The sequence below is a fragment of the Miniopterus natalensis genome, chromosome 19 (genome assembly GCF_054644295.1).
Source record: "Miniopterus natalensis isolate mMinNat1 chromosome 19, mMinNat1.hap1, whole genome shotgun sequence".
NCBI lineage: Eukaryota > Metazoa > Chordata > Mammalia > Chiroptera > Miniopteridae > Miniopterus > Miniopterus natalensis.
In genome coordinates, this window is record NC_142099.1 from 36,064,518 (window position 1) to 36,079,799 (window position 15,282).

The 15,282-nt window shown below is 40.8% G+C and overlaps 1 protein-coding gene across 1 annotated transcript in view; it reads left to right on the forward strand.

Moving 5' to 3' along the window:
- The window catches only part of NME7 (NME/NM23 family member 7), a 103,846-nt gene that overhangs the window by 37,640 nt on the left and 50,924 nt on the right, over positions 1-15,282 (forward strand). The window contains exons 7-8 of the mRNA XM_016202372.2: positions 1,409-1,514; positions 12,934-12,998. Of these exons, the coding sequence (XP_016057858.2) occupies positions 1,409-1,514; positions 12,934-12,998 (171 nt within the window). The remainder of the gene's footprint in view (positions 1-1,408; positions 1,515-12,933; positions 12,999-15,282) is intronic.

Genomic DNA, 15,282 nt, shown 5'->3' on the forward strand with positions numbered 1-15,282 from the left:
CTTAATATTATATCATTACATTCTCCTTGGACTAGATCACTGTCCAAGGGTAAATTTTAATGGCTGCAGAATATTCTCTTGAATGGAAATAGCATGATTAATTTAAACATTCCCTTTTGAACATTTTGTTAGGTTTGAGTTGGTTTTTTCATATTTGTAAATAAGGGTACATTGATCATGTCACTTTATATTTATTAGTGTTTTGGATTATTTTCTGATAAAAGATTTCTTATTTGATATTAGGAGATTATGTAGAGAGAAAGTCTGGTACTTTTGAATATGTAATCTGGGGCATTTTCAAAAATGATATTTATTTAAAATTACTGTATAAAAGTTTGGGAGAAAATTTTAACTGGCAACCATTTAGTAATACCTTTATTTTTACAGTTAAAGATATGAATGTAGATTAGTCAGATGTTTTAGTGAGGTTATCATAGGATCTTATCAGGGTGAAATTTATGAAAAAGTGCAACTATATACTTAACAATTTGTTAATGAAAATATAGTAAAAAAGCAATATAGTTAAAGCTTAGCAAATTGAGTCTGAATTTTATTTGGGGGTGGGGTGAAAAGTTACATATCTTCATCCTTCCCTACTGGTCAGTTTAGGGAAAAGTAAAGGCTAAGAGGAGAGGAGCTTTATGGGAAATATTTAAGCAGCTCAAATCACAAAGTAATATGAAAAATTTTTGTGTGACTTTACGTTGCGGTGTGAAGTCTCTGAATTAGTTGCTGTAACAATTACCTAGTATACGTGCTCTTGCAAATGTTAGCTTCGATTAGCAGTGGTAAAGTCTTAGAGATAGGAAAGTGTCTGTTTAAATAATTAAAGAACTGATGAGTAACCATCTTTGTGACTAGTTCACATGGCTGGGTTGTCATTTCAGTGAACCACGTGTAAAACATCACAGCCCGAATCTAGCTACAAAATATGGTTCATTCAATTAATTAGTTTTAACTAACTGTAGTTCTGATTCTTGAATACTAATCTCTATTCCTGTAAAGATTTCTTAGTTTTTAATTTAATTTTACATATTTTAATAAAAAGTTTAAACCTGGACCTGTATCTCAGGACTTAATGCCTTGAAGAAAATAAGATTGATTGCTACCAATATTCAAAACAAACTTCAAAACATGTTAAGACGTTATCAATTTTCATGGGGCAGAATGATACATATTCTCATTGCTAGAAGTAATACTTCCTCACATGTTCATTTGATTCTAAGACTTTAAACAGGGCTTAGTTCATTAGTTTTAATCAGTTACAATCATTTTTAGAAAATTTGAAGTGAGGTATTTATATTATGAAACTTTAAAACTAAATGTTTAGTTCTTCCTCTCACATAAATACCTTAGGAGTCCAAGGTGAAAGATTACATGTGCCAACTTCACTTCTCTCTGACTTTAGGAAATGGAGTTATTTTTTCCTTCGAGTGGACTTTGTGGACCATCAAACACTGCTAAATTTACTAATTGTACCTGTTGCATTATTAAGCCCCATGCCATCAGCGACGGTAAGTGCTGTATTGAGTACAACATATCCAATTCATTTTGCTCATAGACACTTATGAACAGATCTTTTTGGAAACGAGATGGGATATAATTTAAAAAATCATCCTTAGAAAACTAGAATAGACTAAATAATAAACATAATTGAGTGGATTAAAAAATTTTCTAAATATTAAAGTAATTCAGGTATACAGTAGAAAATAACTCAAATAAAAAATTAAATAATAAAAGTTACCTGTGTTTTCATCATCCTGAGATGGTCATTGTTGATATTGGCATTTCCTCTAAATCTTTTTATTCTGCATATGTGTATATATGTGTGTCACTGACCCCCGTGAATGTACTTGTTAACACGTTCGAGGTGTAGGCCTATAGGCTGTGGTTTTAATTTAATTTTGGGAGCATTTTTGGCTGCTCTTACTCTTCATGAATATTTTAATAGTTGCACACTATGCAACCATATAGATGTATAGATCTGTATACTTAGATTGTCTCCAGTTTTTTGATGTTAAAAAGAAAGTTTTGAAGAATCTCTTTGTACCTAAGTATTTGACACTATTGCCAGTCATTTCCTCTGGTTAGTTTCCTAGTAGTAGAATTATTGGTTGAAAGGATATGAACCTTAAAGATCTTGTTGCATAATTAATGCTTCTTTAATTGTTTAGGAAGTACTTTAATATCTTATAGATCCTTAGGACCATAATTACAGGGGAGCAACAAGCAGGATGAGAAACGTGTGGAGATCTTACAGGTAGTGGTCTGTGTACTTGTGCGTTTCCTCTCAGCCTCAGCAGTTACGTCAGGTGGGTGGATTCATCATTCTGTCCAGGTGGATGGCGCCGTATGGGAAGAAGTCACTTCACTGCTTTAGCGTAAGGGATCCAGGGTGCAGGCGTTGGCCTCCTGTAACCTCCAGTCTTTCCTCTACTCACGTTGCTCCAGAGCGGTAGCAGCAAAGCATCACGGGGCTGTAATAGTAACATCTGAAACGACTGGGGATTGACAACCTCTGGGGAAAAATTGGGACTTTATGTCACCTTCACTTTTCTTACCGGGGCGTGGACACCCCCCCCAATACTATACAGACACACATTTTAATGTGATGAGACAAGCTCTCTTTTAAAGGCCTCATCTTTATGAAAAGCTTGTCTTTGGCATCTTAATACATTCAATTTGATCTTTATCTAATTTTAATTTTTTCTGAGGAAAAATGTGATGCATGAGAAGAGACCTTAATAAAATAGAATTAGAATACTAGTTATAGGTCTTAGTAATTGCATAGATAAGTATAACAAATCTATTTAAAATATTATGTAATTGAAAGGTGATGTCAAATGACTAATTTTATATTTACACGGGTTTAAATCATTTTTAGTCAGAGCTATTCTTAAAGATGAACTATATTTCATATATTCATATTTGATAAATGACATTTGAGGCAAATGAGTTAAAGTAAAAGAAATTTTTGTAAAATTTTAATCAGATGGGAGAATCAGATGAAACTTTGGCATTTCGAGGTTTTTCCCCCCTTTTATTTCTAAACCTCAATTTTAGGGACGCTTTAAGACCATTTTGAAATATGTAATTAACCCAACTTAGCTTAGAGTTAAACTGTGGCTATAATAAAATACAGTTTGAAGTCTCATATTGAATTTATTATTAGAGTCACTTGGCCCCCTTTCAATGGCTGGTTTCTGTTTATCTTTTTCTGTGATGATCCCATTTCCTGGCATATTTAATTTCACCTGTGGTCTAGTATGGGTATGAGAGAAAAGAGATTAAGGAAAAAGTTGTTGATAAGAGATCAGTGGAAAAGGAATAGGGTTGTTCCCTATGGTCAACCACCAACTCCCCCAAAGGTGGACAGCATATCCCGCTGACCAAGCAAAACTCGGTTCATTGCTTATTACAGTAGACAGAGCACACCTGAGGGAGCTGCAGGGGACTCCACAAAGAAGAGGGCATGGGCAGATTTTGTGGAATTCAGGTACAGCTTGGGAGATTGAAGCTGGGCCTGTCAGTGCAGAGATCTGACTGAAACTGGGCAGAGCTCATGAGGTCATAGTTTAGGAGTAGTGGAAACAGTGAGGCAAGGATCCCAAACAAGTCTGTTAAGCACACAGTTGTTTGATAAGTGAGTTGTTGGCTAAGTTGAGGGAATGTTGTGAAGAAGATTGTTTGAGTAGTCTGTTGTTGGGGTAAATGGACTTTTGGGAAGTTCCTGACACGTACGCTGAAGTTATTTACTGACTTTTAGCCTTATCTTTTTGGGTAAGAACTTCTTAGCACAAATAACAGACATGTGGACGTAGGCTCCTTCACTCTTAGTCCTGCAGTTAATCTGCGTGGACTCAGTGGTTCTCTTCTCACTTCTAAGAGAGCTAGAAAAAAGACAGCTTAGTTTGTGGAGTAATGGTGGGAAAGATAGTAACACAATATATTAGGCATTTGCTGTTTTGTTATATATGTCGATTAAATATACTTTGTCGTTTGGGGGACTCAAATTGTAAAAGGTAAGAAAATTAAGGAGGATGCTTTTCTGTTCCTTTTCTTTTTTAATTCACACCCATGGCATGTGTTTCTTTCGATGTCATCAGTATCATCTACGTGTAGTTAGTTTAATTCCATCGGTAAAATAACTTACTTTTACTCTGAAATTAGACGAACAGGCTTGAATTCTGGCTCGGCTACTTCCTAGCCACGGGGTGTGGGGGATACATGGCTTGATCTCGCCCCACCTGTTTCTCCACCTGAACTGTACGAGTTGGATGCACTAAATGTGATGGTTAAATGATGAAATGATTAAATGTGAGGATTAAAGTCCTCGACACAGGGTCCAGTGCTCAGCGAAATGCTACCATAGTGTTAAGTACTCCTCTGCAGCTACTCCCATGACCACTACTATCTTATCTTTTAATTTTTAAGTAAAGTTGAACTGACACCTTAGTAACAACACCGTAGCTTAAAATGCTAACAAAACCCAACCTCCATGTCTGTCATTCACAGAAGGAAAGAAAAGCCATCTCGTTGCTAAGGAACAAAGCACTCGCATTATTTTCCTCAGTTAAAGTCTGGGCGAGGGGCACCCACAAGCCAGCATTGCTTCTATCTTGTGATTCTGCAGTGCCCTCCCTTACCTGTCCTGACTGCCATTAGCTGGGCACTGGGCACGAGGAGGTGACCGCGCCGGGGCGAGTGGCTCTGCACTTGCCATGGCCCCAAAGTTAGCCTTTTGAAGTATGAGAGCCCTGAAGATCTGTCAGAAATATTTTTCTTACGACATATTTATGCATTAAACAGTTTTACGGCGTCGTTCATAACATTGTCCTTTCTGAAATGTAGTTTCTTCCTCAACTAAATGAGTCAAGATGGTTAAAAGTTTCCTCTCGATCTTTAAACCCAGATATTCTGTTACTCTGTGTAGGAAATTCTTATAAAAGAAAATTATATTCTGTATCTCAATGTTGTGTTTTGGCTGGAAAAATTCTATTTTCATGGAGGCTGTTTGAAAGCAATTTTAGATTTTATTTCTAAAAAGACACATAGAGACAGTTTTGGGATTGTCTGCATTTCATTTCATTGTCTGCATAATTCTAAGAAGCAAATTATTTAGTAGAATATTGGCCAGTTTGTAAATGGAAGGCCAGAATTATCTCTGATGTGCTAATTGAAACAGGACTGTTATCAGCAAGATTATACTGACCAAGTTCCTCACTTTTATGAATTGGGCTGTTCTTACTCAGAACCTCTTTCAGAGTTTCGGGTCCCACCCTGAGTGGTAATTTGGATGCTGGGCATTCCAAGAGCCCTAAAGACACAGCCCACCCTGCAGACCCTCTGAACCTGGGCTGATCGAAATGATTATGTTCCCAGCTTTTTCATGGTTGATTTTCTTCAAGTAAGTTAGCTTCTGGGATACTGTGGAAGAGGCGTGAACCTTTCAGTGTAAAGAGATTGGATTTAAACATCGTAAATCGAACTCAGTTTCAGTAGAAATTCTTGGAGGGGTCACAGTTTTGCTTAGACTGTCACAGCTTTGGGGTTTCAGGGTCGTTTCATGTTCTATCAGAAACAGTGAGCAGGATGGGATTGGTAAGATGTGACAGATACAGCGTGGCCGGTAAAGCCCAAAATGTAAACTATCTGGCCTTTTCGGAAACAGTTTCCTGGCCTCTGCCATAAAGTGCATTTTTAATTGATGCGGCCTAAAGTTTAGCATGAGTACCTAACTATTATTAGTAAAATTTAAACTTGCTCACTCCAGATTTTTCCTGAGACAAGATTTTAGGATGCTTTAAACAGCCCCTGGAACCTCCTCCCACCCTCCAGGCTGCTGGTGTGAGGATGTTTATCTTCCTTCCTTTTAAGCTTTTTTACTCAACCTGACTTACGTATAATTTACGTAACAGATACACACTCGTTCCAAGTGTGCAGCTCTGATGTTATATTATGGTGTCTCAAGCTCTCAGGCACGACATCCTCTGCGCATAAACTTGGTCTTGCCTGACGTCTCCATGGAGACACTTAGAGGATGAGTAGACAGATTGGCTGTTTGCGTCCAGTGTCACTGTGTGAGGGAGGACTGACTGGACTTAGTCCAGGCCCCACTGTGCGCCTTTCTGATCAGCGGGTCTCTATCCGTGACAGAGCAATGAAAGGTCGCCCTGTCTTTTATCTCCAGGAGTCAGGGCTTGCTCTTCACACCCGACTGGAATAAAGAAGCAGCTGTTGCTAGGCAGCCAGGGCACTCGCACCAGGCAGCTGTGATGTGAGCCTCCAGAACCCCAGGCTCCCTTCAGAGCCCAGTGATGTGTGTTACCAGCACAAGACCTGTACTCATCCATCTGAACTGGAAGGAACAGAACCCAGATAAAGGAATGGCCTCGAGCTCCGTGAGAGTCCGCCCTGCCTGGCAGGGATTGTTGGATACACGCCCGATGATTATCCTTCTGGGGCTTGACACTTTCTAATTGTGACCTTGGAAAGATTTCTGAGCCTTGCTAAAGCCTCATTTTTTTTCCATCTGCAAAATGAAGGTGACAGAACCTACTCCATAAACAAGTTAACACATGTGATGTACTTAGAACAGCTTGCATAGTAATATTAGCTATTAGTAATAGTAATTGTGGAGTTTACATCACAATACATTTCTTAAAACCCTGAATCAGCTGTGTTTCGGTTATCTATTGCTTTATAACAAATCATCCCAGAATTAGCTCCTTAAAAGTGATGTGTTATTTCTCATACTCTGTGCATTACTTGGGCTCACCTGGCGATTCTTCTGTGGTATACTGGGCTTGCTGTTTGACTCCTAAGGTAAATGTCTCAAAAGTCAGAATGCAGTTTTAAGCTTTAGCTGTTACAAACAAAAATACCACTTGCAAGTGTAATTATTTAAATTTATTTTATATTCCATTTTTTATATTTTGAAAAATATTTAACTTTAAGTTTATGTTTTGGTAAACATCTTAAAAAATGTATATAATGAAACTTTCAAATACTATTTTACTATATATTTGTAGTGTGTATCTTCTAAGTTACTACTACCTGCACTAAGGCTGTGGGACACCCTGTATGTGTTTTACTTAAGGGACCATATTTATTGGAAGGAACATTGTTTTATTTGGAAATAAGTTGGGCACTTCATCTTCCCCTCCCCTTTTTCACTTCTTTCTACTTCAGGACTCAGTAGTCACCACTCAGGGAATGATGTGGAAGCACCTTGACACCTGCCTTTGAGATCTAGAGCTGTTAACCCCTTGGGCTCCAGGTCCACACAGAGTCCTAGGTGGAATGGATCAGTGCACATTCCTGTGCAGAACTTGAATGACAAAGGGCCACTCCCCTTGCCTACTCTCACCCATGCATCTGTTAGAGGACTGCAGTTTTAGAACTTGTGCTGACTGCTGCGGAGCAGGGCCGTGTGTGATCCAGACCTGCGGAAAACCCATCTCCGAGGGTTCGTAGCAAAGATAGTGTGTTCTTGCCTTGAAGGAGCCCCAAGAGCTGGACAGATCCCTGTGGAGCTGGGTTCCAGAGACCCAGGGCATGTGATGTTCTTTTATCGGGAAATGTTTTAAAAATGAAAAGCTAAGGCAGCACGATCTCTTGTTGTAAGGTTTTAAAAGATGATTCAGGTTACATGGCAGATTATAAATGCTGAGATTCTGACAATCTAATTATAATTGATTCCCATGAAAATAGCTGTGGAGGAGAAACTGGGATGAGGAACCCACTTCCACTTTGCACAGACACAGGCCACCGTGTGACAATGTACGGGTGCAGTTAGATATAAAGTTGTAATAGATGGCAAGTGAGCTAACCTAACCACCAAAACAAGTGAGAGCCTCGAACCACAGGTCTGTAGAGGAAGAAAGATAGCGAATGCGTAGAAAAGCAGAGGACCGTTTACTAACGCACTCAACCATCTTTTCTTTTTTTAGATGTGTGCTCCTTTTCACCCTCCCTGCTGCAGCCTTTCTTTCTGAGGCTGCAGTCTGTCACCTCCACCTAAGTCAGGTGGCTGGGTGAGGACAGAGTGCACCTGAGGGAAACCCAACCTGAGTTCCCAGTTCTGTCTCACGCTGCTGGATTGCTGGCAGAAGGCAGGGCGAGCAGGGCTTAGGCAGGACTCTAAACAGACTCGGGCAGTCTCCGGTTCTCTCTGGCTTTCCTATTTGCTCTCCTGACGGTCAGCATCACGCTCATAGATGCACTCTTCCCAGCACCGTGAGGGAGGGTGAGAGTTGCCAGCAGTAACTTATAAATCCAGTGGAAAGAGGGCTTTATAACCTGGTTCTAGAAAATTAAAAAAAAGAAAAAAGAAAAATCCTAGGGAAGGACTCTGATTGGCTTGTGCAAATGATAGGCCCATTCCTAGGGGAACTGCTCTGGTCTCAGAAGCAGAGTGCTAAGGCTGACCCTGTTGGGTAGATGCCAGCCTCGCCCATTCTCAGAGGCATGGTTATAGGATCATGTACATACAGGAAGATGGAAGCTCCCTTTCTAACCTCAGAGGATGGAGGGGGTGCTCCTAGTCCCAGGAGAAGCAGGATTGTTCAGAAAGATACCGTCAATGATTGGATATAGTGTGGCCCCATAGAGGCTTTTGAACAATCCAGTGAGGCCAGTAAGGCTATGAACTGAGGCACAGGAAGTGGAGATGGAGAGGTGATTTGACATTCAAAACATAAACATATCAGGAGAAACAAATTAGCTGTGTCAACACCAGTCCAGGAAAATAAACCTCTGCTTTGTGTGCCCCTTTTTTTTTCTTTTTTTTCTTTTTAAAAATATATCTTTATTGATTTCAGAGAGAAGAAAGGAGAGGGAGAGAGAGACAGAGAAACATCCGTGATGAGAGTCATTGATTGGCTGCCTCCTGCACGCCCCCTACTGGGAATCGAGCCCGCAATCTGGGCCTGTGCCCTGACTGGGAATCAAACCCCGATCACCTGGATCCTAGGTTGACGCTCAACCACTGAGCCACGCCCGGCCGGGTTGTGTGCCCCTTTTGAACCTGTTGGCTGCACTGCATGCAATTTTGTATTTTAACGTTTTGCTCCTTCATTTACATAGTTATTTGTCATTTGCTCAGTCACCTGGACACTTCCTATCTAGACCAAAGTAAAGGACATATGGTTATTGACAACTGGCCTTTTCAGGCTGTTAAACACAGAACAGGCCTTTCTCCTGCCTCCACACATAACCGTATACAAAAAAGCAATATCCCTGACTCATGTCTGACTACTCTTGGCAGAATGGCAATGTTACTCGGACTATAACTTTTTTATTGGTTTATCTGTGAATAGATTATTCTGTCAATGGTACATTCTGCAGGGCTAGTTTAATGCAGTTACAGATTTATAATAGATGTCAATTGTGATTTCTTTTCGCATTGGTTAATGCAGAGGGCTTCATACTGCTTTCATATTTAGATCAGGATTCTTACATAACCATATAAAGCATTGTCTTTATCATAATAAATAAGACCCATTTAAGTATCTATGAGGTCAATTCTATTTTCAAAATAATACTTAAAGTTTATATTTGCCTTTTTAAAAATTAAATTTATTGGGGGGCATTGGTTAATGAAATTATATAGGTTTCAAGTGTACAATTCTATGATATATCATCTGTATATTTCATTGTGTGTTTACCGCCAAAGTCAGATCTCCTTCTGCCGCCGTGTATTTGACCCCCTTCACCCTTAACCGCCCCACCCGCACCCCCCTTCCCCCTGGTAATCACTGTACTGTTGTCTATGTCTCTGAGTTTTTGTTTGTTTGTCTTGTTTGTTCATTTGTTGTTTTTAGTTTTATGTCCCACATGTGAGTGCAATCATGTGAGAATATCATGCTATGCAAAATAGAAAAGTCAAGAACCATATGGTTTATTTGCCTTTTTAAATGTGTTAACATTTGCACAGATGGTGCCAGAACAGTGATGGGTGAAACTGCTGGTGCCTGAGCACAAATCCCGGCAGTGGCACCACGGTGGTAGGTAGTGTATTTTAACCATCACGTGCTGCCGGGGAAAAGCCACTCTTACGTAAGAACGGCCTTGAGGAAGCTGTACAGTCATTAATTGTCCACCCTCAAGGACAGGTCTTACTACTGTTCCGTGTGACTCTAAGGGCGCGCACCTAAGGCATGTTTGCTCCGTCCTAAAGACCACATTGTCTTTACAAAAAGCGCTGTACAGCTGCTTGAGTTGTGAGCTCAACAGGGTTCCCTTTTACCCAAAGGAATGACTGACAGCCAAACGATACTTATTTAGACCTGAGTATTGGCAAGCACTCCTGCCAAAATTAAGTAATCCTGTCATTTCAAAGAAATGACAGCTGACAATAGTTGTTGCCCAAGATAAAGATTCAAGTGAAAATACAGTTCCAAATGAAAAGTAGGTTTAGAATCCTGGAAAACTGCATTCACCACCTTGAGCCTGACAGCTTCCCAGTCCTTAGACTATGCTGATGAAATTGGTGGTGATGTTAGCAAACGTGGTTTTCTCCGTGTGGCGTAATGAAGTTAGTCAGCACTTGGAAGACTGCGTAACTCAGTAAGCCAGCGTTTCCTGGATGGTCGATGCGTGATGTTACAAAATCGTGCCCAGGTAAACGACATTCAAGGCACAAGATAGGCCAGGGGATTTTATCCACTAGGGTGAAACAAAAGGTCACTGGGAGAGGCTTGAGATTAGGTTATCTCAGTCCCCAGGGTCCCTAACTGCCCTTAATTCTTAACTATCCCCCTAGTCTAAGGAGCCCCATCCACGTGATACTGTGATGCTACTGCCATATATTTCTTCTTAATTCTCTTCATGTCCCCTTTTATGTCATTTTCATTCTTCAGTTCCCAACCTTTAGGTATTTTCTCAAAATTCACAGCTCTCTTTGGCTTTTGCCCCTCTTTTGTCAGACGGCAGCCGCCTGTGCTCCTTCCAGCCCTACCCTCTGCAGCCCTCGCGTTGTCTCTGCGGCACCCAGCCGCAGCCTTGCAGAGGGCCTTCGCGCGTTCATTCCGCAGGGGCCGTTTCAGCCAGGGGACAAGCTCTGCCCTCAATACCGAGCAGTGTCCTGCTCTAAAATTCTGTTTCTTTGTTCAAAAGAATTCAGTGTCTTTTTCCTTAATGGGTGTTCATCACTCGCGTTTTTCCCTAAAGGTGCTGCGCTCTGCCCTCGCTCTGCTCCTTCGTCGTGGTCTGTGTGGTTTCGGCCTTGTGCTTTGCCTGGTGCTTTGGGGCGTCTTCTGTTCCGCCCTTCTTTCCTTCTCTCCTGCTGCCGCCCGAGCCTGATCGGTTGTTGATGACTTCAGAAGCCCTTGCTGCTCTTTCTGTCCTTTATTCCTTCCTCCAACCAGCCTCCTGGGAGCCTTGCATTGGTAACCTCCCTAGGGCACCACTTTTGTCCTGTGTTGTGCTGCTCCGCCTTTCCAGTGAGTCTCCGTTGCCTTGGGCGGGGTTTCCTTTTGAAGGAAAGATGGATTCCCTGTGTTGGCATGAATTATTTTAATTATAATGCAACTTAAATATGTCCAGATATAAAGCTAAATATAAACTTTTTCACATACAACTGTTTAAAACAATTTTACAAATTCAGAACAAGCAAAGCTATAAAATGGATAAAATTTCTAATGTGATGTCTGCCAAAACTAAATCATAAATGTCAATGTGACTATGGTTCAGAGTTTGATGCGAGCGTGCTATGCGCTCAAACTTCTGAAGAACCTTTGTTTCTACAGCGTGCTTGGCCTTCATGTGATATCAGTGTGTCATTAGAGAAATAGATCTGTCGTCTTTTTTTTCATCCCTCAGCCTGCTGTGATGAAAATAGCACTGCTTGGCTGCAGTAACAGTAATGCTAAATAAAATGCACGTTCAGACACTGATACTTACTGGTGATTTGGGGTTACTAGGATGTGTGAGAGTGTGAGTGTGTGTGAGTGTACAAGTGTGTGTGAATGTGTGAGCGTGTGTATGAGTATGTGGATGTGTGTGTATGAGTGTGTGAGAGTGTGTATGAGTGTGTGAATGTGTGTGTAAGTGTGAGTGTATATGTGTGTGAGTGTGAGTGTATATGTGTGTGAATGTGTGTGTATGAGTGTGAATGTGTGTGTATGAGTGTGAATGTATGTGGCAGTGTGAGTGTGTGTATGAGTGTGCGAATGTGTGTGTGTGAGTGTGTGAATGTGTATGTGAGTCTGTGGGAGTGTGGAAGTGTGTATGCACAAGTGTGTGAGTGAATGTGAGAGAGAGAGAGAGAGAGAATTTTAGCTGACTTGAATAAAGAAACAGGATGGTTTTATAGGAATTGAAAGGCATCTCAAAGTCAGCCCCCACCTTGCAGAACTCACAGACCCCGTCACACAATTCCCTGACCTATGGGGTAAAGACCAAGTCCTCCTGCCGACACCCAGGGCCTTGGTCAGTGTGGGTTACAGTTCTCTTTCTTTTCCACTGTTTTTCCTTTTTGATGTCTTACCGTCATGAGCACAGCTCACTTTCCCACAGTCGTGTCAAACGTCTGCCTCTTCAATTACAATCTGATGTTTCTCCTCTGAACTCCTCCTCTGAACTTTTTGTGTATCTAGTACTTTGGAATTTCATTTTCTTATAATATTAGTTTTAGTGATTTGATTTTCATGTTCTCTACATCACTGGACTTCAGGGGCCCTAAAGGCAAAATAGTATCTTAAAAGCAGTTTCGTCTTCAGGATCATCACTGATATCCTGCAAAGCACTTACTAAGTGAATCCAGTGACGAGGTAATGCTGGGACTTAGTTTCCCTGCAGAAATGTGTCAGTCCTTCATAGAGAATGTTAGCAACGGAAAGTAGTTTGATGTAGAAAACTTGTAATTTCTAAGCAACTGACATGCCTTAGACGTTTTGCATTTTTGCCCATCTTTTGCCCATTTTTTTTCAGGACTGCTGGGAAAGATTCTGATGGCCATCCGAGATGCAGGCTTTGAGCTCTCAGCTATGCAGATGGTACGTACATTGTAATGAGTCATAACCTATAAATAAGCTTTAAAATGTTTTACATTGAATTTTCTTTGCACACTTGATGCATTAAAATACAAAAGATATAGTTACTGAACTTGGTAATCTTATAATAAAAAATGTTTTTGAAATTATTTTACCCATCAAATCTTTCACTGAGAGAACTAATAGTCAAGTTGTACACCTAATTTAAGCTTATGTGGTAGATAGGTTTATACAGTTCTTGGAGCTTTGCTTGCAGATATGGGCTGTGAAACCATGTATTTACTTTAACAAACAAAAGATAGAATTGAGCTAAGTCGTTATAATGACTCTTCCATTGTCTGGATTTGTGACTCGAGAGAGTGAGGGAAGAGAGCATTTCGGGCTTCTCCCTGACCAGGGCCTGTTGCTGTTTCCCGGGTCCCCTCCAGCACCTTCCTGGAAGTTGGCACCTTTCATCCCCTCTGTGGCTGGTGAGCTGCCCGGCGCATTTCTCAGGAACCGTTCTTTGAAGAAGCAGCACCCACTTTGGTGGAGCTCCTGCCTCTGTGCTCTGCTCACCAGTGCATTTGACAAGGAATTGGGTACAAATTATTACAGGAACAGATACATAATACGGGTTCCACAGTGTTGAAGGCCAGCAAGCTTATGCTGTTATGAGGGTGAAATGCTGATTTTGGAGCCAAGACTTTTCTTAGCTCCAAGTATAATTTGAATCCTCTCTGAAAACGAGCTGCTTTGGATTTCTCTGAAGTCTTGTGATCGCCTGAAATCGGAGGTCAGGCACTAAGGGGGTTCTTCCTGTTTTGTGTCCCTGATTGGTGGTACTGCCCACAGGCCAAGAGAAGGTCAGAAATATCTGTTGGTTTGCAAAGTCTTCAGGCAGAACTCAGAGATGGGTGAGGAAGTTGATATTTAAGAATCTCAGCTAGGACTGTAAAGGAATTGTGAGCCAGAACCTTCTCAGAGTAGCAGCATGGCCACGTATCCACAGGTTTGTGAGACCTAAGCCTGCTCAAAAAAATAATCATTGTGGGAATTTAGCTTTAAACATTCATCTAAGTCTAGCTAGATCAACCTATGCCCTAGCTCAGTGATGGGCCGGAGTAGGTGCTCAGTGAAAACAAGAATCATTTTAAAAGGATCTGTTGAACCTATGGGGGGAAGGGGGCACATGACTTAGTGACAGTCACAGCCCTGGATTGTTGGAGTCTTGAAGATCTATTTTGGGGCTTTCTAAGTTTGTGACCTTCGTCAAATTTCAAGTACTCTTATCTTCAGCTTTATTAGCTAAGCAAGGAGAACATTGTCTGCCTAACTGGGTTAAATGGAATGATGGAAGAATTTCCACTGCAGGAATTGTGGGATTTCCAGTGAAAATTACTTGGTATTTAATAAATTATATCTCCTGTTACTACTTTATTATATTAACAGTACAGATTGTGTGAACATAGAGTAAAAACCTGAAATCAAACAGAATTCCCTCCCTGTATAGTTATGTGGCTTATAAAATAAATCCCCCTAGTTTGAATTACTGTCTGTGTAGGCAGAAATTTCTCCATAATCATCAGTCCTGGCAACACTAAGCAAAGAGGTGTGGTAGGTGGGAAATAAAATTGGAAGGTCTTAGTTTTTGAGACACTAGAACTTAATGAACTTTTATTTCTAACTTTGAATACAGCTTGGACAAGAATGGGTCTTTGTAGGCTTATCTTGTTAGCATACCTGACAGCTCCTTTTGGGGAGTAGTAGGAATTCCAGATGCCGGTGTAAGTGCTTTTACCATGAGCCAGGTTGACAAGGGACTTTTCCCAATGCTTGGGAGAAAAAGCATATATGCTCAGTCCTCTCAACAAAATCTGAAGTACTTTTCTTTAATAGCATTTCTTTCTTGTGCCATTAATTTGTCCATAAACAACACTGCCATGTATATGCCTTTTTATTGTGTTGAGAATGAGGTTTTATTCCAAGAGGAATAATGTAGCAGTGAAGGGCATGGTCAGTGAGACCAGGCTGAGGTGGAGCACAAATCTGTCAGAGCCATATGACCCCTCTGGCTCAGCTTCACCTACCCCTCAGGGCTATTAATGCTATTTATGTCACAGGGTTTTCGTAACCACCGAGTGAGATGCTGCGTGTACAGGACCCGGAGCAGTGCTTGATCTATTAAGCACTCAGTAATCGTTACACAGTTTTATTATTGATGAGCTAATCTTTGATAACACTTTCTTCTTCTAAGAGTATTTGATTTATGCAAGCTTTACACTTTAAAGTAAAGAAAATACATCCA